Below are 27,662 nucleotides of genomic sequence, written 5' to 3'. Positions count from 1 at the left end.
TTATTGTGGACTTCAGGACGCACACAGCTCCACTCCCCCCCATCATCCTGACTGACACCCCCATCACCTCTGTGGACTCATTCCGCTTCCTGGGTACCACCATCACCCAGGACCTGAAGTGGGAGCCCACCATCACCTCCGTCATTAAGAAAGCCCAGCAGAGGATGTACTTCCTGAGGCAGCTGAAGAAATTCAACCTGCCAACACGGACGATGATGCAGTTCTACACTGCAATCATCGAGTCCATCCTCACCTCCTCCATCACTGTGTGGTACGCTGGAGCCACTGTCAGGGACAAACAGAGACTGCAGCGTGTTGTGCACTCTGCTGAGAAGGTGATTGGCTGCAGACTCCCATCTCTGCAGGACCTATACACCTCCAGGACACTGGGGCGTGCAGCTCGGATCTCAGCTGACCCTTCTCACCCTGGACACAGTCTGTTTGACCTGCTCCCCTCAGGCAGGAGGCTCCGGTCCATTCGCACCAGAACCTCTCGCCATAAGAACAGTTTCTTCCCCTCTGCTGTCGGACACATGAACAATAACCGTATGACTGTTCCCACCACTAACACATGACCCTATGCTGTGTTCACTGCATCATTCCATGTTTGGCACTGATCACCACCTGCACTCATGTATATATCATGTATATATCTATCTACTTAGCACTTTTAATTCTTATTCTTATTTTTATTTTCATGTCTATTTAAGCGTAATTTATGACAGTATGTTTGCACTGAAGCACCGCAGCAATTTCCTAATGTTGTAAACCTGCTCAACATTTGGCAATAAAACCCTTTCTGATTCTGATTCTGATGCTTTTACACTTTAGGACCCTCGAGACCTCTGCTGCTCAGCTGTCCTGATCGCTGCCTCCACTTTAACCAGAGGCTGTAACCTCTGATCATTTCACCTGCACCGGCAGTAAAACTCTTCTCCACAACCAAACGTGCCATAAACCCATCACAGCTTCATCATCAGCTCAGTCTCAGCAACATGCAGACGACCGAGCAGCTCACTGTTTATTGAACATGAGACAGAAAAATAATTTCACCTTTAATGTGAAACTTTTATCGCCTGTGACATGTTTGCAGGAAGTTTTCATGCTGTGATTTAGTGTCACAGCCATAAATATCACACAAGGTAAAAACTACAAGTCCCAGCATCCTCTGTGTTTAGGGAGGAGCAGTGAAAGTGAAAGTGTTGATCCTCCGTTCAGAGCAGCAGGAGGAGGAAGGTGGAGCTGATGCAGGTGAGTGTTAACATGAATATGTTTCTTCTTATGACATAAAATAATTCCACGCTGTTCGTGTCTGTGGGTGAAACGTGAGGCCGGTCGGCTCCTCTGAGCGCTGGTTTCCTGTAAGTAGAGAGGAAGTGAGTTTAGCTGAGAGAGCAGGAGGAGAGTGAGAGCTGTGCTGAGGCAGGTGAGTGTTAACACCGCTCTGACATTACTGTGTCTCTGTGGCGGGAACAACAGGCTCCGTCAGTGGAGGCAAAAATAATCAGACTTTGGTTTTTCAAAGGAAACTACTTTATGTTGGGAGAAGCCGCGCGCTCATTGGATAACGACTTGTCAATCTCAAGTTATTAACCAATGAGCGCGCAGGTTCACAGTAAGACCCGCCCTTATCACGACAAAAAAAATGGCGACAGAAACTCCTTTCAGGCTGACTTTAAACTGTTTGAGCCACTTCCTGTTCTCAGTCCCGGCGTCCTGATCACCGAGGTTTCTGTTGCTCTGATGTCTGATATTGATTATATCGGTAAACAGGCTGTAGGCAGAAACATCAGGTCTAATCTGAAAATCCCTTCAGAAACAAACTTTAAGAGTTTTATGTCCGTGTGAGGCCGCACGCTGATTGGATAACCACCTGTCAGTCTCAAGTTATTAGCCAATGAGCGCGCAGATTCACAGTAAGACCTTAACACAGCATTTTTTTAAAAACTAAAACATCAACAGTGAAACTGTAACGTGTCCTGTGATCTATAAACACTCTGTGATGAATAATCTGAAGTCATTTTGAGCCTGACAGTAGTTTCCTGTCACAGAGCAGAAGCTGCAGGCAGTTTTTGGCACCTTTATATTTAATTTATTCCAAAATAAATCAATAAAGGTAGAAAAGAACTCTCAGTGACATTAAAAATCTATTTTTAAAGACAGATGTGACCAAGTGCAACAAATATAAGATGAGATGTTTACAGATATTTGAAGTATTGATCATATGTAGAACACAGAGCAGGTCCAATAACAGAGTCATGCTGCTCACAAACAGCAGTTTGGTTTCATGAGCTCACTTCCTGCAGTGATCCTCAGCTTCTCTCCAAAGGAGCCGTAACATGTGGGCTCCTCACCACACCATGATGATGATCCCAAGCACACTGAGTTCCTTCATCCACCTGATCATGTACTTATTAAATAATGTGATGGTTTTGGTGTTTTTTAAAGACTTTGAGCCTCTAAAATAACTGGTTTGGACTTTAGGGCCAAAGCTCCAACATTAGAAAGCCGTCAGTGTGATGCTTCCAGTACAACAGCACCTCTGAGTGTGTGTGTTTACCTCTCAGACTAACTCCACCCTGACATCAAGAAGATGGAGGAAGAGGACGGAGCAGCATCCAGCTGTGTGTCTGTGAGGAGTGACGGAGTTACACAAACACCTCCACCTTACAGTCATGGACCTGCAGCAACAATGTAAGAACACTACTAACTTTATTAGTCATTTCAACATAACCATGACAGAATCATTGATCTGTGATTGGTTCAAACTGTTTGATCTGAGTTTGCTTTTTATTGACTTGTTTTCTTGCTAAGATCTGAACTCGGTAAGTTTAAGTGAAGTCAGTGCAGCAGAATCAGAGAGAAGAGCTGAGAACAAACTGAGTTCATTCAGAGACAGAAAAAACCGCTGATGATTGGCTGACCTGTCAGCGTCATGAGGCAGACACAATATCACAGAGGGATCAGCTGATCATATGGCTGTCAGAGAGAACTGATCAGTTATTGATGTTTGTGTTTGCAGAGGTCAGAGGTCACAGTCTCCAGCATCCAGTTGTGTGTCTGTGAGGAGTGACTGGTCCAGAGAAATACTTCCTCCAGTCTTCAGTGATGAACCTGCAGCAACAATGTTCTTCAATCATGGAGCTCAGCTGACCATGTAAGAGAGCTGCTGACTCAGAGTTCAAAGGTTGTTTCTATAAATGTTCTGCCAGTGACATCATAACTTAACCTAACACTGGTCTGTGTATGAAGTATCATTTAGTGGCAGTTGTTAAAGTTGTATAATGATGATGCTAGTTTGGGGTGTATTTTCCTGCTGATGCAAATGCATCTACTTTGCCCTTTGTCTGGTGCTTTGGACAAAGACGTCCAATGAAACTCAGAACAACACAGTTTGCACCACCAGCAGGCAGAGGAAGTGGCTGACATCCAGAAATCCTACCAGTGGCTGAACAAAGCTGGACTGAAAGACAGCACAGAGGCACTAATCATGGCAGCACAGGAACAAGCTCCGAGCACAAGACCCATAGAGCCCGGGGTCTACATGGCTCTTTTTGGGGGGGTTGTGTTGTATTAATAGTGACTTTGTTTCTTTGGACCTGACCAAAATCTTTTGTTTTTCAGTTCAGTTGCAACATTGACTAACACTAATGCAGGGGTCGGCAACCTGCGGCTCTTTAGTCCTTACAGTGCGGCTCCTCGTGGTTTGGGAAAATAAATTAGAAGTATTTAGCTGAAGTGTATTTTATTTATGTTCTTTTTTAACTTGTAGTTCTAAATTGGAAGATTTTTGTGATATTGAAATATAAAAAGAAAATTATATTTTTTATTTTTTCATCGTTCAAATAAGCGTCACACTCGTGGAAGCCGGTGTACCCGCCGAAACGCCGTGCATTTATCGAGACTTTCAGCCCCAGGTAGGCCAATTATGGATCTTCGGATCCACATTATGTCAGCAGCTGTTCTCCACCGTGAACTATGTTAAAAACAAACACCGCTCACTAGGGATGGGTATCGAAAACCGGTTCTTGTTGAGAACCGGTTCCCACTGTTTCAATTCCTTGGAATCGTTTGCCATTTTTGCAAACGATTCCCTTATCGATTCCAGTCACCCTGAATGACGTCACCACGTTGCGGAGCGTCATTTACCTGGCAGGAAACATGGCGGCTCAAACGCTAAAAAGATTGGTTATACTTTACAAGAACGGATGACAACAGGGCAACTTGCAATACTTGCAAAGTAGATACTTCATTTAAGGGAGGAAACACTATGAATATGCAAAAGCATTTGCTCACAAAACACACGATGACCTTAAATGAATGTCGTGTTTTTAATTCCGCTCCGGACTCGTGAATCTCAACCCAGCAGCAGCGGTAACGTTTGCACGTCCTCTCCCGTTAATGCGGCAGGTAAATAATCAGCTAACAGTGCATATTATGTTAGCGCGATCTGCCTTATCTGCCATTACTGCGCGTTTAGGTGACCATGATGAGAGAGACAGAGTCTGGCTGGCGCTCGCTGGCAGTTCTCGCTGCAGTCTACCGGTAGCGTCTCCTTTCAAGCCAGGATAGACTAATGTTACCGAGCAGTGACTAAGTTTGTGGTCAAAGGCTTGCACCCATTTGCCACAGCAGATGCCCCCGATTTTTGGTAAGTGAATGTGTTTAATTGTAGGCAGGGACATTACTGGATATTCTTGTGTAATTGCTACAGAATAATTTATGTTATACTTTGTTATTGCTACAGAAGAATATTTATTTTATTATTTTACATTTACAATTTTTTTCCCCGGGGTCCCTGTGACACCACATTGAAGAGCCGTAGGCTGGATCTCTTAAGATCTCACTGTTGGGTTTGTAAGGCCATGTTACTCCTAAATTTCTATCTTGTTCAAAGAGAAGATATAAAACAAAGTTCTAAGCTAATCGACCTTAGTGTTCTCCTTTTTTAAAAAGAATCGATAAAGAATCGAATCGTTAAACAGAATCGAAAATGGAATCGGAATCGTGAAAATCTTATCAATACCCATCCCTACCGCTCACGCCTCACAGACGACAGCTTACAGTCCTGTAAAGATGAAAGTGACTTCGTACAGCCCCGACCTGCAGACGCTGTGCGCAGAGGTTCAGGAGCAGAAGTCCCGTTGTAAACATATCACGGCAGACCCGACGATGTTTGCATGAACACGCTTTTCAGCTTCTCTTTATTGACCACTTTTCACACACGGTTGCTGTACGCACACAGCCGGCTGTAGCTTTGCAGCTCACAGCCCGACACACACCAACACAACAGCACAGACGTTAAGGCGGCGAGGCGTGATTGCGGGTGCCGCTCAGGTGCGTCCGCCTCCCCTGCAGCGGCGCTGCAGACCACGCCCCGCCACACACATTAACCAGGTAAAATACATATTTAGGCAGAATTTTGCAAATATCTATTTTTCATCTTTCAGCAGCATAGAGCTTTTTTTCCAATTATTTTTTAAAAGTCAGGTCAAGGCTCCAAAAGCCCAAAGGAGATATAAGGGTGGCGGCTCACAGCAGCTTTTGTTTGCTACATCATTTTAGTTCAGCTGGGTGTCTTTCCTTTGGTTATATTTCTTTAAGAGTTCAAATGTGTTCATTACATAAATAACATGTAATTTTCTCTGTAGCACTTCATGGATTTCATAAGCAACACACCTTAGTTGTTCACACAAAGCATAAAGGTAAAAAACAGTATATACAGTGTTATCTTCATTCTAGATGTCAAAAAGTATTTGTGGCTCCCAGTGTTTTCTTTTGCGTGGAAACTGGCTCCAAATGGCTCTTTGGGTCCTGAAGGTTGCTGACCCCTGACCTAATGGTATATTTTTTTTAGCTGGATCGTTCTATAAAAACATGAATCAAATCTGAGAAAAGTTTCCACCTGACCTGTTGAATGTTATTGAAGCCAGAAGTTTGCCTTCATACTGTGTTCCTTGCATGCCTTTTGTGGTATACTAATTGATGTGAAATGAATGCAATGTGGTTGTGTTTGCAGAGGTCAGAGGTCACAGTCTCCAGTATCCAGCTGTGTGTCTGTGAGGAGTGACTGGTCCAAAGAGAGACCTCCACAATTCAGTCATGAACCTGCAGCAACAATGTTCTTCAATCATGGAGCTCAGCTGACCATGTAAGAGAGCTGCTGACTCAGAGTTCAAAGGTTATTTCTATAAATGTTCTGCCAGTGACATCATAAATGATTCCTAATGGTGGTCCGGGTACGATAATGCAATCGTAGTAGTGATGCAATCCAAGGTAATGATTTCTTCTCTGTTGCTGTGAACGTCTCTGCAGCCGTCTGTACTCTAATCTGAGACAACTATTACTGACAGAAACCATCACATCATCCAGTTTGTGTGTTTGCAGCTGCTTAAAAGATTTTAAACAGAGATTAATCAGTAATTCATGTGATGTGTTTGTGTTTGCAGAGGTCAGAGGTCACAGTCTCCAGCATCCAGCTGTGTGTCTGTGAGGAGTGACTGGTCCAAAGACAATCCTCCAGTCTTCAGTCATGAACCTGCAGCAACAATGTTCTTCAATCATGGAGCTCAGCTGACCATGTAAGAGAGCTGCTGACTCATTTACGGGTGTTTGAAATTCTGTGACCACTTTGTAATTTTAGTTTATATTTTTAAAGTGTTTTTATTTGTAGTTGCCTGTATTTTTATTACACTGTGTGTAACGTGGTGGTTTGTGCTGTTTGGGATTGTTTTGGTGTATTTGTGTCAGAACATCAGATAAATGATTTCATCACATTTTAAAAGAAAGTATCAGGATAATAATCTGAACTGAGTCATCAGAAATAGAAAGATGGTCTCAACAGGCCACTGAGCTGATCTCCAAAGAAATGCAGAAGATTGAAGAGTCCGAGGCTGTTTATTTGTCACAGGCATCGTCATACACGTACAACACAGTGAAATGTGCTGAGCTGCTCCTGTGACTGGACAAAACATTAGAAACAATCATTAAATGAAATAATGAAACATTGTGCAGATGTAATGTTAAAGTGCTTTGTGCCACATTAGCACAGCATGTACTGACAGAGCAGTGCAAGCAGAACAAAGCAAATGAGCAAAGTGATGTAAACAGAGTAACTGAACAGAGTGAGCAGAGTAATATCAGCAGTAATGAAGCAGCAGGATCAGTGTAGCAGCGTGTGACGTCATAATGAATCAGGTATGATCTGAAATATGACAGTGAGACAAGAACATGATGTAAGGTCCTGTTTAAACCCTGATGGTGATGCTATGAGGGGAGCATGTTCTGATTTAGGACTTGGATGGTCTGAGGATAGAAGCTCCTCTCTGTTTGTGTCCTGATGGTGCAGAAGCTTCTGCCTGATTGTAGAAGGAGCTGAAGCCAGCATCATCCCAGAGGTGAAGCTCCTCTGTGTGCAGACCTGAGGTCAGATTCCTCCAGGCTGATGTTCAGGATCTACAGAAACGTGTGGTTGTAGTTATTGCTGCACTGTGTGCTGACAGCAGATACTCAGAACAAAGCGCTGCACACGTGTTCTTTACAAACATCTGTACATATCAAATATGGATCATGGCAGTGAATGAACACGTTTCTGTCATTTGTTTCATTGGCTTCTTTTTTCTGCCTGTGTTCATGTGATTAATGTCTAACACATAAACAGGTTTGTAATCAAACATCACATCATCAGGGAGGCATCATGAAACAAAGTTACTGCTGGAGGCTGAACTCAATTTGGTGGCAATGTTCAAAAATATCACTCAGATCATTTCAAAGCTTTTAGTTCTTCTTCTTCACTTCTGTAAAAGAATAGAAAGGAAATCAGAACCCAGAAGTTCACTTCCTGATGACTGAACTCTTTCAAAATAAAGCTGAAAGCTCTGAATGTGACACCGCTGCTCCACCACAGTTTTTAGAGGAGGTCAAAGGTCAGTTGAAAGTGATGGATCCCAAACTTCCAGTACATCCAGTGAAGGACATAATCAGCTCTGTGATGAAGGCTTTTACTGTGGAGTTTGTAGGCTGATCACTCTGTGTTTAATAAGACAGGCAGGAACAGCAAAGGAAACTTGGATTCTGAACTCAAACACAAGTTTCTCCACTTTGACTTTTCTCTGTGACCATCAGAGCTTCTGCACAGTGTCATCAAATCTGGATGTTTGTCACTGACAGTCAATGATTTTAGTGATAAAGAAATGTGTTCACAGAGGGAGGAAGAGGAAGAGGAGTGGTGTCTGTGAGGAGGAGCAGCTGTCCTGCTGTGCTTTGTGTCAGGACGTCCTGAAGGATCCAGTCTCTACCAGCTGTGGACACTGGTTCTGCAGACAGTGCATCTCCTCATACTGGGACCAGTCTGCTTCATCAGGAGACTGGTCCTGTCCCCAGTGTGGAGAAAGATCCAGAAGCAGAGCTGGACTGCAGACAGCCAGTCAGAGCAGCTGTGTACAAAGTAAGACTGAACATCTGTCTGCTGATGGACTCATTTCTGAAAACTGGACTTCTTGTTGTTGTTCAGACATTGAAGAGTTTTCTTTCTGTTTTTCTTTCTTTCAGCAGATGTTGGTCTGCAGGAGGTTTTAGATGAACATAAGATCAGTCTGAGGAGGAGATGTGAACGTGTGACTGAAGGAAGTGATGAAACAGGAAGTAGAACCCTCCTCAACAGGATCTACACTGAGCTCTACATCACAGAGGGACAGAGTGAAGAGGTTCATAGCCAACATGAGGTGAGGCAGCTGGAGACAGCTTCCAAGATGGACGACCTCCATGACACTCCAATCAGGTGCCAGGACATCTTTAAAGCCTTACCTGACCAACAGAGACCCATCAGAGTGGTTCTGACCAACGGCGTGGCTGGTGTTGGAAAAACCTTCTCAGTGCAGAAGTTCACTCTGGACTGGGCAGAGGGCTTGGAGAACCAACATGTCAGTGTGGTGGTTCTGCTTTCATTCAGGGAGCTGAACCTGATCAGAGAGGAGCAGTACAGTCTTCTGGAGCTGCTCCATGTTTTCCATCCAACACTACAGAAGGTCACAGCAGAGAAGCTGGCTGTCTCTCAGCTTTTGTTCATCTTTGACGGCCTGGATGAAAGCAGACTTTCATTGGATTTCACCAACAGGAAGCTGCTGTCTGATGTCACACAGAAGTCATCAGTCAGCCAGCTGCTGACAAACCTCATCCAGGGGAATCTGCTTCCCTCGGCTCTCGTCTGGATAACTTCCCGACCTGCAGCAGCCAATCAGATCCCTCCTACATGTGTTGACAGGCTAACAGAAGTACGAGGCTTCACTGACGCCCAGAAGGAGGAGTACTTCAGGAGGAGATTCAGTGATGAAGAGCTGTCCAGCAGAATCATCTCCCACATGAAGACATCCAGGAGCCTCCACATCATGTGTAGAATCCCAGTCTTCTGCTGGATCACTGCTACAGTTCTGGAGCACATGTTGACTACAGAGCAGAGAGGAGAGCTGCCCAAGACCCTGACTGACATGTACTCACACTTCCTGCTGGTTCAGACAAAGAGGAAGAAGAACAAGTACCACGAGGGACATGAGACGAGTCCACAGGAGCTGACGGAGGCTGACAGGGAAGTTCTTCTGAAGCTGGGGAGGCTGGCGTTTGAACATCTGGAGAAAGGAAACATCATGTTCTACCAAGAAGACCTGGAGCAGTGTGGTCTGGATGTGACAGAGGCCTCGGTGTACTCAGGAGTTTGTACAGAGATCTTCAAAAGAGAGTGTGTGATCTTCCAGAAACCAGTCTACTGCTTTGTTCATCTGAGCATCCAGGAGTTTCTGGCTGCAGTCTACATGTTCCACTGTTTCACCAACAGGAAGTCAGAGGTGCTGAAGGACTTCCTGGGAAAAAAATACAGAGAGTCCTCTCTGGATGATTTCCTTAAACGAGCCATGGAGAAATCCCTCCAGAGTAAAAATGGCCACCTGGACTTGTTTGTCCGCTTCCTTCATGGCCTCTGTCTGGAGTCCAACCAGAGACTCTTAGGAGGTCTGCTGGGTCAGACAGAGAACAGTCCAGAAACCATCCAGAGAGTCATCAAGAACCTGAAGAATAACAAGAAGTTTAAATCCTCTCCTGACAGAAGCATCAACATCTTCCACTGTCTGATGGAGATGAACGACCTCTCAGTACATCAGGAGATCCAAGAGTTCCTGAAGTCAAAGAAAAGGTCAAAGGACCTCTCTATGATCCACTGCTCAGCTCTGGCCTTCATGCTGCAGATGTCAGAGGAGGTTCTGGATGAGTTTGACCTGCAGAAGTACAAAGCATCAAAGGAGGGACGACTGAGACTGATTCCAGCTGTGAGGAACTGCAGAAAGGCTCGGTGAGTCCAGATGTGATCATTACATCATTGATCAGTGTCGGTTAATAGTTTAATCTTTAAATTAAAAACACAGTCCTTGGTTATAAAGTGCTTTACAAACACCAACATTACGGCTAACAGCTGGATTCTCCTGTTTCAGTGCAGCTAGCCAAACAACAAAGAGCCACTTGCTGCTAAAGACAGAGTGAAAGTGGACGGTATATCCTCCATTCTTCATGTAAAACACATGCAATGAATTGTAATGCACCATCTGTGTTTACCTTCATGCAGTTTTCTCTTTATGGTAGACTTGGATATTTAAATGTTTACCTCCTGGAGAGTCTTGTTCACTTGATTAGTTTTTGTGAAGGGGATTCTCCTCACCCCGTCTCCAAGGGAGACACCAGCTACCCTTCAGAGAAAATGTATTTGCCCCACTGGTAACCACGATCTGGTTCTTCCAGTCACTGCCCACAGCTCGTGACCATAGGTGAGGGCAGGGACGTAGATCGACCGGTAAATTTAGAGCTTCGCTGTCACGCTCAGCTCTCTCTCTTCACCACGACAGACCAGTACAGCGTCCACCTCACTGTTACCGCAGCAACAGTCTGTCTGTTGATTCCTGCTCCCCTCCCCCTTCTTTACACGACCCTGAGACTCCTCCACCTGGGGCAGGAACTTGTCTCTGACCCAGAGTGGGCACTCCACCCTTTCCCAGCTGAGGACCATGGCCTCAGATGCTGATCCTCATTCACACGGCTTCACACTCTGCTGAGAACAGCTCCACTGTGAGCTGGAGGCCATCACCTGATGAAGCCAACAGAACCACATCCTCTGTAAAAACAGAGACGAGACTCTGACACCACACAAGTGGAATATAAGGTCAGAGGTCAGCTAATACCTAATATGGTAATCCTGAGCTAACAGGAAAGGGAAATGCAGTGAAGAAATGGATTTTCAAATGAGGAGTGGAATCACCATTTTAAATGTACAAAGTAAATCTTTGATTTTATTTTTTAAAAGATTTTAAAATCATTTTAAAAATTGGAATTCAAAAATGTTTTTTAAAATGAAATAAATGTACTCATGTTTTATTGCACAATTTATTAATGAAGCATGAAATGTATTTTGATGTGTTTTGACTCTTCTGATCCTCCATAATATTGAGATTGTATAGAAGTTTTCAACATTTGCAGATTTAGGATTATACTGTACACTATTATTAGCATAGTATGTAACACATGGGGACACTAAAGCAGTCGCGCCAGAATGTCCTCTAAAAAGAAAGCTTCTTTAAAATACAAGCGAGTCAGACACCGAGGGCACAGAGATGAAGCAGGTCTGATCAGGAACAGTTTATTACTGGGCCAGGGAGCACAAATAAAAACACCCTTAAAATGTACGTGATACAAGGTTGTCAATTTAGAAAAACTAAATAAAACAATCCTAGAACCCGTAAAACTACCATTTTCTATATTCACTAACAAACCCCTGCTATAATTATGCCACATGTTCATTATGGGTCCATCAGCAGGCCAGGAATTCCGGCTTTAGAGCAGAGTCCACGCCAGCCCCGTCTTCGGCAGACAAGCAAGAGCCTCCCATCTTGTCCTTCCACTGGCCCATCATATCCCAGCCCAGCTTGCGTTCTGCATCCGAATCCATCATGCGACCACCGCCACAGCTCCCCTTGCATCAGTGTCCTGTAAAATAACAGATAGTAAACCTGCTGCCAATCACACGCGTTGTCTCCTACTGTTGCCGTTCCATGAGGTCAGGACTGGGTCGCCGTGTCACGCTGGCCATCTAGCATTAGCCTTCCAGTCTTGGGCTTCTCTCCTTCAGTGCTCAGCTAGCCTGCTTTTAAAAGGTTTTTACACAGCTGACACACCCATGCCTCAGCAGGTGGTCCCTATCAGCTAATTTGTCCCATGTGTAGCCAGTCCACAGTGGATTAAAAACTGTGTCACATAAAACACTAAAGCCCATGCAATAGAAACAGAATAAAACAATGCAAATAAAACGTCACTCATAAATAAACACTAAAAATCAGAATAAAAACAATATACAAGATAAATACAAATTTCCACTGTGTGACATCCCCCCATATTTTAACTGTGACAGTCCCTGTCACAACATTCAGGTGTTCTGTCCAGGAGGGTGGCTGAACAACACTTGGCCTTGCTGGCTACTGTGTCTCTGGTAGTCCCTTCTTTACACATAACACATGAAACATCAGCAATAATCTGCTACCAACGAGTTCCTTTGAATGCATCCTAGAAAAGTTACAGCATAGGTGAGTTATACAGTCCAATTGCCACATCCAGGTAACCTGCTGTTCTTCCATTTCGTGACCACATAGCATAGCTAATGTATGGGATTATCAGAACACTGACTCCTCTCAGCTCAGCTCCTCTGATATCCCTTGTGGATGAACACTACTCATGAATACTCACGTGGCAATAAAACGTCTTTTCTGTACACCCCTTGCTCACAACCCTCAACAAGGGTAGCTGATTTAAACACTTAGCATTCTATCATCTATATCTGTACCCCAGGTACTGAACACTGCTCCCAAACTTGTATCCTGTCGACAAACGCCAAAATTATGTAGCCGCTAAGACTGGTGGACCTAAATCTTCACCTCCAAGTCCGTTCACATACAAGAGGAAGGGGAGCAAGCGGGTCAGCGCTCAGGGCACAGAAACTAAGCTGGCTTTGAACACACACACCATTTATTTCCATAAAAAACACAGCCAGAATCACAAATACAAGTTAAAATCCCCCGTATACAATAAAAAGAGTGTTCTCAATGCGCTAAAAACCCTGCCGGCAGAAATAACTATACACTATTAAAACAAAGCTAAAAAAATGTTTTCCATATGCTAAAATTACCCTCCCACAGTCCCATAATCCCACAGTACAGCCACACGCGGGCGAATGTGCCTTATCTGAAACAGGAGAGGAATTTCTCTTCCGGGATGGAAACCACGCCGGCCAGAAGAACAAGGAGGGGGCTCCTGTCGCAGACCTGTCTCCTGACAGCGCGTCGCCGCACAGTCTCGCCCCACTCCACACCTGCACACGGCCTCCCTCGTAGCACCGTCAGATGCAGGCAGAGGGGCATCCCTGCCCTGTTGTGAATTGAGGGCCATCGCCACCCACTGTTGCTGTTCCTGCAGTTGGGACTGGATCGCCGAACGACTCGCGGCGCCCCACAGTCAGGCAGCAGTTCCTTCAACACACGTGCGGGCTTACACGCGTTCCTTTTTCTCCTGCTCACCTTTCGTGCGTCGCTCCTCTTGTCTCTGCGCTCACCATCCCCTTTAACAGGTCAATCTGGCAGCTGATAGGCCACCTTGGGGAACGCCCCCATCTGTTTAGTCCTCAGTGGATTAAAGGAATATGGTACAACAACATTAACACACATAATATAAGTATGAGGATAAAACCATGCAATATAAATATCACAATAAAATCATGCAAATAAAATCAACACTATGTACCAATACACAGATTGATAAAACATAAAAACACAAATTTCCACTGTGTGACAAGTATACTACTATACTAATAACAGTGTATAGTATACTATTGTACTATACACTGTTATTAACATAGTATATTTTAACAGGGAATCTTGATCATGTTACATTTGACTTCTGTTGAGCTTCTTGAATTGTCACCTTCAGTTCCTTTCATTTAGTCTTCCAGTGTCTTTGGTTTAAATGTATTTACCCTGATAACTGCATATGAAACAGTTCACCTCTTGTCACTCACTATTATCTGTTTGCCATAAAAGTGTTGGTGATGTGTTGGGAGAATCATTATTTTCAGTCTCTTCTTATAAACATAGTGAGGCAAAGATGTGGGTCGTGGTCCCTGATAATCAGATGTGTCTGTGTTCTGTTACATGTGACGTTAGAGAGGTTTTAGTGGAGATAAAAACAGGACCAACATCACTCGTGACTGCTTTCCTGTCTTCACAGTGTGTTTACTGTTGGAGCTCGTCCTCCTGTTGCATCTGTCACAGCTGTTACGCTCCTCTGTGACTCCTCCTCTATCTGCTGTGACGCTGCAGGAGTTTTTGGTCATGGCGTGTGAATAACTGCCGAGGTCGGCTAGGACGACGCCACCACTCGTTGTCAGACCCTGTCACGCTGTCTGGTGTCATCTTTAGCCGAGGTTATTAAGAACTTCAAAATGAAACCAGTCTCTGTTTTCAGTCTCCGCCCTCTTTTGCAGCTTTGAGCCAGGTTGTAACACCTGTTAAAGTCACCACCTGTTGTGACCGGGGAGTGAGATGAGTGTGAGAAAGATGAAAACAACGTCTCATTCTGACTAGTTACTGGGAACTGATGTGTGATGATGCAATAACAAAGATGACTGTTTCTATGATTTTCTGTTTTATTAATTGTTTTTATTGATGATAAGGACAGGCAGAGGAGATTGGATGGATTTACTTCGTTTTATTCTTTTGCACTGAAATGGAGTCCAGTGTACAGTCCTTGGCGTTGCACATTTTAATATGTTTTAGCTGAGACTGTAGTGGGCACTCTTTAAATGTCGGGTCAGTTTGTCACGTTAGAGCCTATTTGTGCCTGTTAGTGCTGCGATGACTTCAGACCGAGCTGACTGAGGGGTCTAAGCTCATGATGCCACCAGCAACACCCGGGTCATGCTGCAGAGTTTTCAAACCCCGCTGACACTCGACATAATTTACTCAGGTTATATCAGGTGATCTAAGAAAGGCCGCTTAGAAAGAAAAGCGAGTGCACTGCTTTAAGTTTCTTGAAGATGTTTAATCCGAACATTCAGCTTCTTCACTTCTAAAACCAAAAAGTGGAGAGTCCCAGATTTTAATCCTAGTGGGAGTGTCCCTTAAGAGGGTCGCTGACCAACTATTGATCATGTGGCTCATCACATGAGCCAAGCTGTGAAAAAGGGTGTGGGTGATTATCAGCAGCGGTTTCGAGAGATGAAACGTCTTCAAGAAACTTAAAGAAGTCACTTTTCTTTCCAGGCTCCTTAGATTACCATGACTGTATGATGAGAACCTACACAGACATATCAGGTGAAGTTTTCAGTGTTTTGGTTCAGTTTAATGTAAAAATGGAGATGAAACACATATAAAGGCTGGTTTACACCACTGAGCCCTGCTCTAAAACACTGACACAGATCTGTCTGTGAAGCTGGCTTTAACAAATAAGAGCTTAAAGTTTTAAAAACGTGTTTAGCGCCAAACTGTCCACTTTACTGTCTGTAGCAGGAAGTGGCTGTTTGGCACTGAAACGGGAGAATCCAGCTGTTAGCCGTGATGTTGTGTTTGTAAAGCTCTTCATAAACGAGGACTGTGGAGGAGGAGAGCCTGTGTGAGTCAGGTGGTTCACCGGCCGAGTGTATCAGCGGCAGAAACAGCTGATCAGCGCCGTTTTATGCAGTAAAATAATCTTTCTGTTCCCAAACACATCCACACAGTTTGCAACATAACAGCCCACTACATGCACATCACACCACAAATATGCATAAACCTAAACATAAAATATGTCCTGTACCTGTGTGATCTCTTTAAGTAACTCACAGAATATCAACACTAACGCCACAAGTTTGTTGGTATTTTAACATTTTAACCATTGATTTTGAATTAAAACCAACAGTTAATATATTTTTGCACCAGAGGAAAGAGCAGCAGAAATATTAGGACAGATAAATCATTCTGTCTTCAGTCTCCATGAACAGCATCAACATCCTCTGGTGAAATTTCTCTTTCCTCCTTAAAATATATTAAATGTCAGTTTAATTCCAGATTAATGGTTAAAACATGTATGTCACATATGAACATCAGGAAATAAAGAAAAGTGACTGATTCAGTTCCATATATGCTCCAGGGAGGCGTTAAGGTTCATTAAAATTGTTCAGTTATTAAAGTTTAATCTGAGCCGAGCTGACTTCCTCAGGAACAAATAAACACCGAGATAAACTTCACCTTACAGATATAATCTAAATGAATCATATCCAATCTCAGAGAGTTGACAGTCAGCTGTGTGCTGGGAGACATGTTTGTCTGCAGTGTACGAGCTCTGACCGCTCCCCAAAAATGTCGGAGTGAATATATGAATATTAAAAGTGTAGCTGGTGACACAGAAACAGAGGATTTAAGAAGTTTAAGTGTAGGTCGGGTCCACACATGTCCAAACACCTGTGCGTAGTCCTGCTTGTTACTCAGAAACGCACACTAATAAAATGGCCATAAGGCCAAAGCAATGGTTTTGACTGGTGTTGACCCCGCCCCCACCCTGAGTGTGGATGCTGAGAGAAGGGCCAGCTGTGAATATGAGGCTGTGGGAGCAGATGGAGAGAGAGTATGTCGGGGTATCCCAGTACAAACTTTACTGGGGTCAGAAATTAGACAGACTCCAGTTCCTTTGTTTGATTTATCTAGTTTGATGTTAGGAAAGAGATTCATGAGATGGAAAAACCTCCCAGTCTACTGAGATTCAGAAATGATTTCTACACATGGAAACTCCCTGAGTGGGAACAAAGAGTGTCCTGTCAGGAAGAGCATTTGGAATATGGATGTTGAGGATGTGACAGTGCCTGAAATCCTGCTGCTGTTCTGAACCATAGTTTCTGATCTGAAGGTCAAACAGAGTCATGATGGTTGTTTCTATTTGTTCCTTTTTAGTTTAGTTCCCCTGAAATCAGATGTGATATCAGCAGCTCTGAGTTCATTCATCATTATTGTCCAGTGATGACATTTCTGCTCCGTTTGGTGACAGTCAGCAGATTTTTCCTGAGTGTGGACGTGAACAGTCGTACCTGACAGCAGCAGGTAGCAAACAGAGATCGTCTTTCCAGCTGGAACTCTTCACTGAGCTGAGCTCATTCAAAATGTTCTGGATTCAAGACAGGAAACAGTCCACATGTGTGTCTTCACTCTGACTCTGGATCAGATCTCAGTGACAGACTGTGGACATTATGGAAGCCTAAATGTGACACCATCTTCCTCCTTCATCTGCAGATTAAAGCCAAACAAAGATTCTCATTAAAAGTCTGCAGGTCTGAGAGAGACTCAATCGTTGTGTCATGTCAAACACAGTAAGAGGAGCTGAAGCACAGATGTGAAGAGCAGATGTTCATCAGATTATGACCTCACTCTGTTTTGTCTTCATATACATTCAGTCTGTGTTTATAATGCAGACTTTCTGCTTTTATAATAACATATTTTATATTTTCTGTAATCTCAGACTGGCTGACTGTGGACTCTCAGAGACTCACTGTGAAGTTGTGGCCTCGGCCCTGAAGTCCATCCCCTCCCATCTGACAGAGCTGGAGATGAGTAACAACAAGCTGCAGGATTCAGCAGTGAAGCTTCTGTGTGCTGGACTGGAGAGTCCAAACTGTCGACTGGAGACTCTGAGGTGAGTTCACTGACTGCAGCTGTTGTTGTGTTTCTATATTTCAGGCTGCAGAGACTTTGAGCTTGTGTGGAAACAGACAGAGAAAAGAAAGACATGAATGTCAAAGCTAATAAAGGTGAAGTTAGGAGCTGTGACGATGTTCATGTATCAGAAGCTGATCTGGCTGCTACAGAGACGACCCACACAGCTGCTGTGGTGAGGTTTGTGTTAAAGCAGAGGAACACAGGCCCAAACGTGACAGCAAAGCAGGATTCAGGCTCTGTGAGAGGATTTCAAACAGAAGCTGGAGAAGAGAAAGGACTACAGAAAGAAGGCAGCTGAGACCAGTCCAAGTGTTTCCATGGAGCCCAGTCTAACATTCATTTATACACTAACGTACAGAAGTGAACGGGAAAATGAATCCATAGTTTCAAATGTAGAAATAGTTCTCAGTTCATTTACAGAGTTTAATACAGTTCATGAGGAAATGTTCAAAACAGCAGCTGAGAAGAAATCTTCACAAAGTTGGATCCAATTCCAATAGTTTGTGATGCACTTTAACGCAGCGTGAGCAGTTCACTGCCTAACCCCACAGAGACTGTCAGTCTGGACTTTTCTTTATTTCTATTGGCTGTCAGTGAGATTTCAGAGCAATCAGAGACTGTGGGTCTGTGTATGAAGTATAATTCATGTGCAGTTGTTGAAGTTGTAGAATGAGAAATAGCAGTTTGGGGTATTTCCTGCTTTCATTGTCCTGCTTGTGCTGATGAAAATGTTTATTGACGTGTGAATTCATTCTTCAACGCTCGATTCTGCCTGAACAACGAGAAAACTTTGCTTATTTTTGTGTAACACAATTCAAAGCACTGAAGCATCGACTTCTTTCATTATTACACAACAGCAGACTGGTGTCTAATAAACAGTGAATGATGCAGAAACAGATGTTTGAAGCTGTTCTTGGAGTACACTGAGAGAGAGAGAGCTGTGCAGGCAGGAACAGCCAAAGTCAGAGAGAATTCATGAGCATATTGATCAAACGTGAAGCAGAGTTTGGATCTTCTTTTGCTGCTGCTTCACTCAGTTTTGGTTGGAGACAGATGAAACCTGCAGCTTCAGGATCTGTGAGCTGTCCACTTTCAGCCCCGACGGCGTGTCCGTGTACGTGCCGTCGAGTGAACGATCCACGCTCTGTGTTTCCATCTTTGTGTGTTTAGCTGCTCTCATTTACTGTTTTAGCTGTTTGCTGCTTGTTGAAATAGTTTGTGAGCTTTAACCTGAGATTCTGGCAAAATACATTTATATTAAACATCGATTCAGGATTGAATGAATCAACATCGTTTTATTCAAATTAAAACCATTTAAATGGGAACATGAATTTTTTTACAGCCGCCTCTAATGCTGGGTAATGTCAGCTGGTCCATGTGCAGCTGGCTGTGAGGCTCAGGGAGCGTCTACAAAGTGCAACACTGAAAGAACATCATCCATAAATATTGAGTAAGAACTGGACTCTCATACAGCGAGACTCAAATGCCTTTAAACATCAGCTTATCCTGCTGATCCAAGTCCAACACTGAGTTTGTAAAAACATGTTTGTCAATCATTTTGTTTGGTTTCTGAGGAAAATGATTCAATAAGTTGCTGCTAATACACAACATTTCATCATATTTCCTCATAACCCTCTTTTGTCTGACCATTTGATCCCATTTGAATTTGCAATAAAGGATCCACAGAGTTTGGTGACAATAATGACAGTAGATGTTTGTGTGAAAGTGCTGCAAGCAAATGAGTGTGTGATGTTCTTTCAGTGTTGCACTTTGTAGACGCTCCCTGAGCACTGGTCTCACAGCCAGCTGCACATAGAGACCAGTGTTGTTAGTCCAGGTCAGAAGATGACTTGTTGCAATGAAAATGAGCTTGTAGTTTGTCTGCTTTAATAATGTGACTGGAAAAAGGTGTTGGACTTCAAATATGTCCATTTCTGTCACACTTCACCTTTAAAAGTGAAGCCATGTGGTTCCTGGAAGGAAAAACACGACTTTTTCAAGTCTTTGTCCTGTTTTTATGAGACATGTACGACTTTAATGTTCTCTTTTTTTTTAACTCAATTTTTATTATAATTTACAACATTGCAACTTGTGCTTGTCGATGTTCACAAGTAGGACAGTTACAGGAACTGCAATGCAGAAATGTAGGTTAAAATAAGAACTGCAATTAGGAAGCACAAAACAAAACCCAAGCAAGCAAGCAAACAAACAGACAACAACAAAAACAAAAAGAAAACAAAAACTTTATGTAATATTAAATAACATGTGACAAACTTAGCCGTAAATGGACAAAACGAAACAGACCTATGCTAAATTATTGAAACAGTAAAGCATGTATGGGTCGCCAACGCTCAGTAAACAATTCTCTCTGAATCCGCAGAGCAGATGTTATTTCCTCCATCTGGTAAATTTCTCTTGCTTTATCAATCCACATATTATATGAAGGTGGGTCAAGATTCAGCCATTTAATAGTGATACACTTTAGTGCTGCTGTAAGCAAGATTCTTAAGAGATACTTTTTATTGTTTCCCGCAAAACCCTTTGGTAAGACTCCTAAAATGGCTAACTGTTGGTCTTTTGTTAATGGTTGTTGGAAAACTGTACTGAGAACTTTAAATATGTCATTCCAAAGTGAGCAGATTTTTGGGCATGACCAGAATATATGTGAGTGGGTTCCTAAAGAAGTACCACAATTTCGCCAGCAGGTGTCAGGATTTGTAGGCTTCATTTTGGCCATTATCTCTGGGGTTCTAAAATATCTCATGACCACCTTCCATTTAAATTCTCTCCACAGCCCAGAATTAGTCACCAGATGGGCTTCACCGAACACCTCTTCCCAGGTGTCCTCTGAAATTTGAGTGCCAGTCTCAGCTTCCCACCTTGCCTTAATATCCAAAGTTGCATTTGTATTGAAACTCATAAATGCGTTATAAAAATGAGTGATTAATTTTGGGGAGGAATTACTTTGAAATGTTTTTAGAAATATTTCCTCAATGGGTGAGGGCTCCAAAACTTGCCTCCATTCTTTATGTTTTGTCAAAAAGCTTCTTAGCTGCAGAAATCTAAAAAAGTCAGAAGAAGGAAGCTGAAACTGACCTCAACTGTTCAAATGAGCTCAGGTGCCCATTCCTCACAACATGACAAAGTTGATGAAGCCCGCTATGTGACCATGCTCTGAAGCCAGAGTCTTCCACAATAGGAGAAAAACCCTGCAGGGAGGAGAGGCTTGATAGAATTGAAATTTCTTTTGGAAGACCAAATGATTGTTTGATTCTACGCCAAATCTTTAGTGTGACCCTCGTCCGTTCCCCCATATGCACATTTTTAATTGAAATGTTAGAAAAAAGCAGGGATTCCAATGATCTTTCGCACATTGTCTTCTCAATGTTTAGCCACTGAGTTTCAGACAAATCCCGCACCCATACAGTCAGGGGTCTCATCTGAGCTGCCCAGAAATAATATTTCAGGTTTGGAACAGCCAATCCCCCCTGCAGCTTTGACAGTTTTAATGTTTGGAACTTGATCATCCCTCATGTGTATTTAGTCTCTGTGTCGCGTCATCTGTGTTCCCACCCTCCATATTTTCATGCCCAGTCTTTTGTATTCTTAGCCATAGCTTTCTGTGTCTTCATGATTTATTATAGTATTAGTTCCCCAGTTTAGTTCTCTTCACTGTGATTCTGCCTTGTTTGATGTCTTCAGCCGAAATAAAGGCTCGCTTTTCGTTCAAAACTCAGTTTCATGGCTGCACCAGTGTCTGCGCCTGAGTCCTCCACACACTCTCCATACGGTCAGCCACTGTGACCGTGACACTAAACTACATGCTGTGTACAGCCACTCTCCTGAGCCTGTATTATATACACAGCGGTTACAATGACAAACTGAATACAATCTCATATCTACAAAACAGGCTGAGTCAAAGTTGCAGCTACGCTTATGGACATGGAGGAAAAACAGGCGAGTTATCAGCTCACCAGCTACGACTAAGAACAGCTAACCAACTATCCTTGAGATCTACAATGATTTCAATAAGGTGTTTGATATTCCCTCCTTGGGAGAAGATGCGATCGCTAGTCTGGAGGAACCTGTCTCTAATGTTGGAATTGAAACGGCCGTACGGAGCATGCAGTCTGGAAAATCTGCTGCCCCGACGGGTATCCATCTGATTTTTTCATAAAGTTTTCTGACCGACTGAATTCACTGTTAAAATCAACTTTTGAAGAATCCTTCCTCTCACAGTCGTTGCCTCCAACAATGCATCAAGCAGTGATGTGTTTAATTGTAAAACAGGAAAAAGACCATTTAGATTGTCGTTCATGTCGTTTAATATCTTTGTTCAACACAGACACCAAGATCCTGGCTCAAGTGTTGGCCCGTCGCTTACACAAGTATTTGTCCTCCATTATTTCACCAGACGGGCTTTATTAGGCACTCTTTTTTGAACATTAGAGCTCTATTAAATATCATTTATACCCATGTTAAAGGTGATACATTGGAAACTGTCATTTGGCTTGACGCAGAAAAGGCGTTGGATCGGGTGAGATGGGATTTTTTTTTTATACGCTTAAAAAATGTGGCTTTAATTTTGTATCTTGGATAAAAGTATTGTATTGCTCCCCTCTAACAGCCGTCCAGACTAACAATAATCTGCCCCCCAGGACAGGGATGCCCTCTGTCTCCTTTTTGCCATTGAACCGCTAGCTGTTGCTCTGAGACAATGTGTTGGTGTTGAGGGAAAACATCGAGGGGGTATCGAACATGAAGTCTCTCTTTATGCCGACGACAGGATTTTATTTATTTCCAACCCATCGAACAGCCTCCGCAAACTTTTGGATAGACTTACAATAATAATAATAATAATACGTTTTATTTATAGGCGCCTTTAAGAGCCTCAAGGTCACCTTAATGCATACTTAAGGAATTTGGGACAATTTCTGGATATAATGTGAATTTTGGGAAGAGCGAGGCAAAGTCTATCTGTACGACAACTGGGGAGTTTTGTGTATTTTAGCCCCTTTTAAACCCAGCTATAACAAGTTTAAGTACTCGGGGATCTGGGTGACAAGAAAACCACAAAGACTTGTATAAAACTATCTTCCTTTATTGTCGAAGCTTAAAGAGGATTTTGGAAAATGTGAGTTTTGCCTCTTTATATTTATGGTGGGGATGCAGAACAAGGAGCAAAGATGAATGTGATGCTGAATCAGCAGAAGACTTGGACTCATTTGATTCCAGCTTTGATATCATTGATTTCAATATGTCCATTTCTGTCACACTTCACCTTTAAAAGTGAAGCCATGTGGTTCCTGGAAGGAAAAACACGACTTTTTCAAGTCTTTGTCCTGTTTTTATGAGAAATGTACGACTTTAATGTGAAACATTCAGTTTTTTCTCTTGTTGTGTTTGTTTGAAGCTGCTTCCTGTTGGCTTCAGCTGTTTGGAGTTTCCATTTTCTAAACTTCTACATTCTGAACCTTCTTCAGCTCTGAACAGATGATGAAACACTGAATGATTTCAAGCACTTTGTCTAATAAACTTACATCTTTCATTCTTTATACAGATTGAGGAGCTGTGGTTTGTCAGAGATCAGCTGTGATTATCTGGCAGCAGCACTGAAGTCCAACCCCTCCCATCTGAGACAGCTGGACCTGAGCTTCAACAGCAACCTGCAGGATCCAGGAGTGAAGCATCTGTGTGGTTTCCTGGAGAGTCCAGGATGTAAACTTGAAACTCTGAGGTCAGTCAGCATGTTTTAGTTGTGCTGAGATGAATATGATGTGAAAGTTGTGCTGACACTAAACTGCAGACATCAGGCTGATATTATACTGATCCACACTGAGGATCTTCATGGTAAAGTCTGTTTTCTTCTTCTCTGGTTTAGTCCATTGACTGCAGCAGAACAATGTTCACATTTCAAACAGTGATACTCAACGTATGGCCCGCGGCCCACACGCGGCCTGCCCACCTTTCCTGATTCAGAGAGAGGGGACCCTGATTAACTGTGTAGCTTCTTCCTCACAGTTCTAAGTATCAGACACAACAATGAATAATCCACAGCTGACTGTCTTTAGCAGGTCAAAGGTCACGGCACACAGCAGACAGTCAGAAATATTCTAACTCTGATCATTTATCAGTTGTGACACTGTGAGACTTGATCAGAGGTGTGATCATCACAGCAGAGGCCTTTGTGTCAAAGTCACTGAGGATCAAACAGAAACACATGAAGCAGATTTTCCTCTTCTGGCTTTTTATAGCAGATAACCTTCAAAATATTCTGCAGTCGATCAAAAACTGAAGCAAACCATGAAGCAACATGTGAACATGAGCTGATGCTGCTGAAGTGAAGCAAAGTTACAGAGGTTTGATTACAGACACAGCTGAGAGTTTGTAATCTGTCATCATTTTAAAAAGTTTCCATGGAACAGCAGAAATGAGGCTTTACTGTCAGAGGCCGACAGCACTGAACACAACAGCAGACTGGTGGCTAATAAACAGTGAATGATGCAGAAACAGATGTTTGAAGCTGTTCTTGGAGTACACTGAGAGAGAGAGAGCTGTGCAGGCAGGAACAGCCAAAGTCAGAGAGAATTCATGAGCATATTGATCAAACGTGAAGCAGAGTTTGGATCTTCTTTTGCTGCTGCTTCACTCAGTTTTGGTTGGAGACAGATGAAACCTGCAGCTTCAGGATCTGTGAGCTGTCCACTTTCAGCCCCGACGGCGTGTCCGTGTACGTGCCGTCGAGTGAACGATCCACGCTCTGTGTTTCCATCTTTGTGTGTTTAGCTGCTCTCATTTACTGTTTTAGCTGTTTGCTGCTTGTTGAAATAGTTTGTGAGCTTTAACCTGAGATTCTGGCAAAATACATTTATATTAAACATCGATTCAGGATTGAATGAATCAACATCGTTTTATTCAAATTAAAACCATTTAAATGGGAACATGAATTTTTTACAGCCGCCTCTAATGCTGGGTAATGTCAGCTGGTCCATGTGCAGCTGGCTGTGAGGCTCAGGGAGCGTCTACAAAGTGCAACACTGAAAGAACATCATCCATAAATATTGAGTAAGAACTGGACTCTCATACAGCGAGACTCAAATGCCTTTAAACATCAGCTTATCCTGCTGATCCAAGTCCAACACTGAGTTTGTAAAAACATGTTTGTCAATCATTTTGTTTGGTTTCTGAGGAAAATGATTCAATAAGTTGCTGCTAATACACAACATTTCATCATATTTCCTCATAACCCTCTTTTGTCTGACCATTTGATCCCATTTGAATTTGCAATAAAGGATCCACAGAGTTTGGTGACAATAATGACAGTAGATGTTTGTGTGAAAGTGCTGCAAGCAAATGAGTGTGTGATGTTCTTTCAGTGTTGCACTTTGTAGACGCTCCCTGAGCACTGGTCTCACAGCCAGCTGCACATAGAGACCAGTGTTGTTAGTCCAGGTCAGAAGATGACTTGTTGGAATGAAAATGAGCTTGTAGTTTGTCTGCTTTAATAATGTGACTGGAAAAAGGTGTTGGACTTCAAATATGTCCATTTCTGTCACACTTCACCTTTAAAAGTGAAGCCATGTGGTTCCTGGAAGGAAAAACACGACTTTTTCAAGTCTTTGTCCTGTTTTTATGAGAAATGTACGACTTTAATGTGAAACATTCAGAGTTTTTTCTCTTGTTGTGTTTGTTTGAAGCTGCTTCCTGTTGGCTTCAGCTGTTTGGAGTTTCCATTTTCTAAACTTCTACATTCTGAACCTTCTTCAGCTCTGAACAGATGATGAAACACTGAATGATTTCAAGCACTTTGTCTAATAAACTTACATCTTTCATTCTTTATACAGATTGCAGAGCTGTGGTTTGTCAGAGATCAGCTGTGATTATCTGGCAACAGCACTGAAGTCCAACCCCTCCCATCTGAGACAGCTGGACCTGAGTAATGACTCCTGGTCTTTGAATAACAACAAGCTGCAGGATCCAGGAGTGAAGCATCTGTGTGGTTTCCTGGAGAGTCCAGGATGTAAACTTGAAACTCTGAGGTCAGTCAGCATGTTTTAGTTGTGCTGAGATGAATATGATGTGAAAGTTGTGCTGACACTAAACTGCAGACATCAGGCTGATATTATACTGATCCACACTGAGGATCTTCATGGTAAAGTCTGTTTTCTTCTTCTCTGGTTTAGTCCATTGACTGCAGCAGAACAATGTTCACATTTCAAACCTTCAAAGAAGAAGAAAAATCCTCCACTGGAAAATTCACTGTGAAACTCTCAAACTCTTCATTGCACCTTAAAGTCTGTCTGACACTGAAATCCAAAGCAAAATGTGCGTTTGCTTTACAGACAGCAGTCCAACACAAACATACACACATCATCCAAAACACAGTCCAACATCCAAATCTCCTCCACTGCTAGCATGAATGATGGGAAAGAGAAGGAGGAACACTCTGACATTCAGGGTTAGAATGAGTTTCATCAAGCAGACTGTGAAGATCAAAGCTGCATTAGAAAGCTTACATGAATGAATGAGTGGACAGAAGTGGACAGAGATCATCTGAAGCACTTCAAAGGCTTTAAATCAGCACATTTCTCTTTATTCTTTATCAACTCTGTTAGTTTCTCTCAGTTTTCTGTGGAATGAAGCTAACAGCAGGCTAATAAGATGCTGACCAATAGGTTTCTATTAAAGGTTGTAATTTGTATATGAAAAAGTGCTTTGGCTCAGCAGGGATCAGCTTACAGGTAGAATACAGCTGCTGGATGGGATTAGCATGTCATAGCTATCTACCAAACTGCTAACTGGGGGATTTCAGGCCATCTATGGATCATTTTTGCTAACTGTTTATTCAGCTTAGGCTCACAGGGCTGCAGCCTGTGCCCTAGCTGTCATAGGGCAAGAGGCGTGGTCCACCTGCACAGGTGAGCAGTCCATCACAGGGCCAACAGAGAGCGACAGAGAAGCACTCCCTCACATCCACACCTACAGCCAATGTAGAAGCACCAATGAACCTAAGCAGCATTTCATTGGACTGTGGGAGAACATCCAACCTCCACAGAAAGGCCCAGCTGACCAACAAGCTTCAACCTACAACCTTCTTGCTCTAAGGCACTAGTGCTAACCACTTTTGCCCATTTCAGCCCAAATCCTGCATCTTCCTGTTTCTGACTCCAGGCCAGCTCCACTAACACTTTCTCATCAGACACTGCCACCTAGTGGAGGAAGTCTTAGTTCCATTTGAAGCTTCAGATTACAGTTAGTTCCTTTACAAAGAGGTGGAGGTGGTGGGGCCACAGCACCATCATCACTGAGTGCCATAGGACACTTAACCTTTGTTTCCATATGCTGGGAACTTCCTGTTGTTCCAAGGAGGACTGGAAAATGTGTGAAAATCTCCCAGTCAGTTCCTCACAGCACACTTCAATCATTTCCCTCCCACAGCATCAGGACCAGGGCTTTTTCTCTCTTTGGTCCCACTAAGAGATTTCCACACAAACACCTCATCAGTGGGACTCTCAGAGCTACCAGCCCTTTGCTACAATCACAAAGCTCTTCATTGAAATCAATGATATCAAAGCTGGAATCAAATGAGTCCAAGTCTTCTGCTGATTCAGCATCACATTCATCTTTGCTCCTTGTTCTGCATCCCCACCATGGACTTCATTCCTTTCCAAGCCAGCCTTGAGTGTCCTTTATTCAGCTCATCCTCTGCTTTACTTTTACACCTGATTTTAGCTGCTTTATCTCTCTTTCAACAGGTTTCTGTGCCTCAATCTTTTTCTTCTCTCCCTCATAACAAGACAGCTTCTTCTGCCTGAGAACATGTTGGAGTGATTTACTAATCCAGGGCTGCTTATTGGGGAAAATACTTCCTGTTTGCAAAGTAATCCCCATTTTTCCCAG

At 43.0% G+C, this 27,662-nt stretch overlaps 2 protein-coding genes across 2 annotated transcripts in view; both read left to right on the top strand.

Annotated features, from left to right (window-relative positions):
• The window catches only part of LOC146640792 (NACHT, LRR and PYD domains-containing protein 12-like), a 257,689-nt gene that overhangs the window by 228,551 nt on the left and 1,476 nt on the right, over positions 1–27,662 (top strand). The gene's annotated exons all lie outside the window — the stretch shown is intronic.
• Positions 1,200–26,162, top strand: LOC146640793 (protein NLRC3-like). Its single transcript, XM_085399855.1, has 10 exons — positions 1,200–1,426; positions 2,568–2,694; positions 3,023–3,157; positions 6,020–6,151; positions 6,450–6,581; positions 8,205–8,446; positions 8,551–10,339; positions 17,566–17,739; positions 23,323–23,499; positions 25,607–26,162. The coding sequence occupies exons 2-10, from the start codon at positions 2,594–2,596 to the stop codon at positions 25,818–25,820; spliced, it is 3,096 nt and encodes a 1,031-aa protein (XP_085255981.1). The 5' UTR covers positions 1,200–1,426; positions 2,568–2,593; the 3' UTR covers positions 25,821–26,162.

This window comes from Rhamphochromis longiceps, unplaced genomic scaffold, assembly GCF_057381845.1.
Source record: "Rhamphochromis longiceps isolate RC_006_pf unplaced genomic scaffold, R_longiceps_female_GT1.1 unmapped_scaffold_1, whole genome shotgun sequence".
In the NCBI taxonomy this organism is placed as follows: domain Eukaryota; kingdom Metazoa; phylum Chordata; class Actinopteri; order Cichliformes; family Cichlidae; genus Rhamphochromis; species Rhamphochromis longiceps.
The sequence above is the reverse complement of the archived record's forward strand: the minus strand, read 5'-3'. Positions and strand labels throughout refer to the sequence as shown.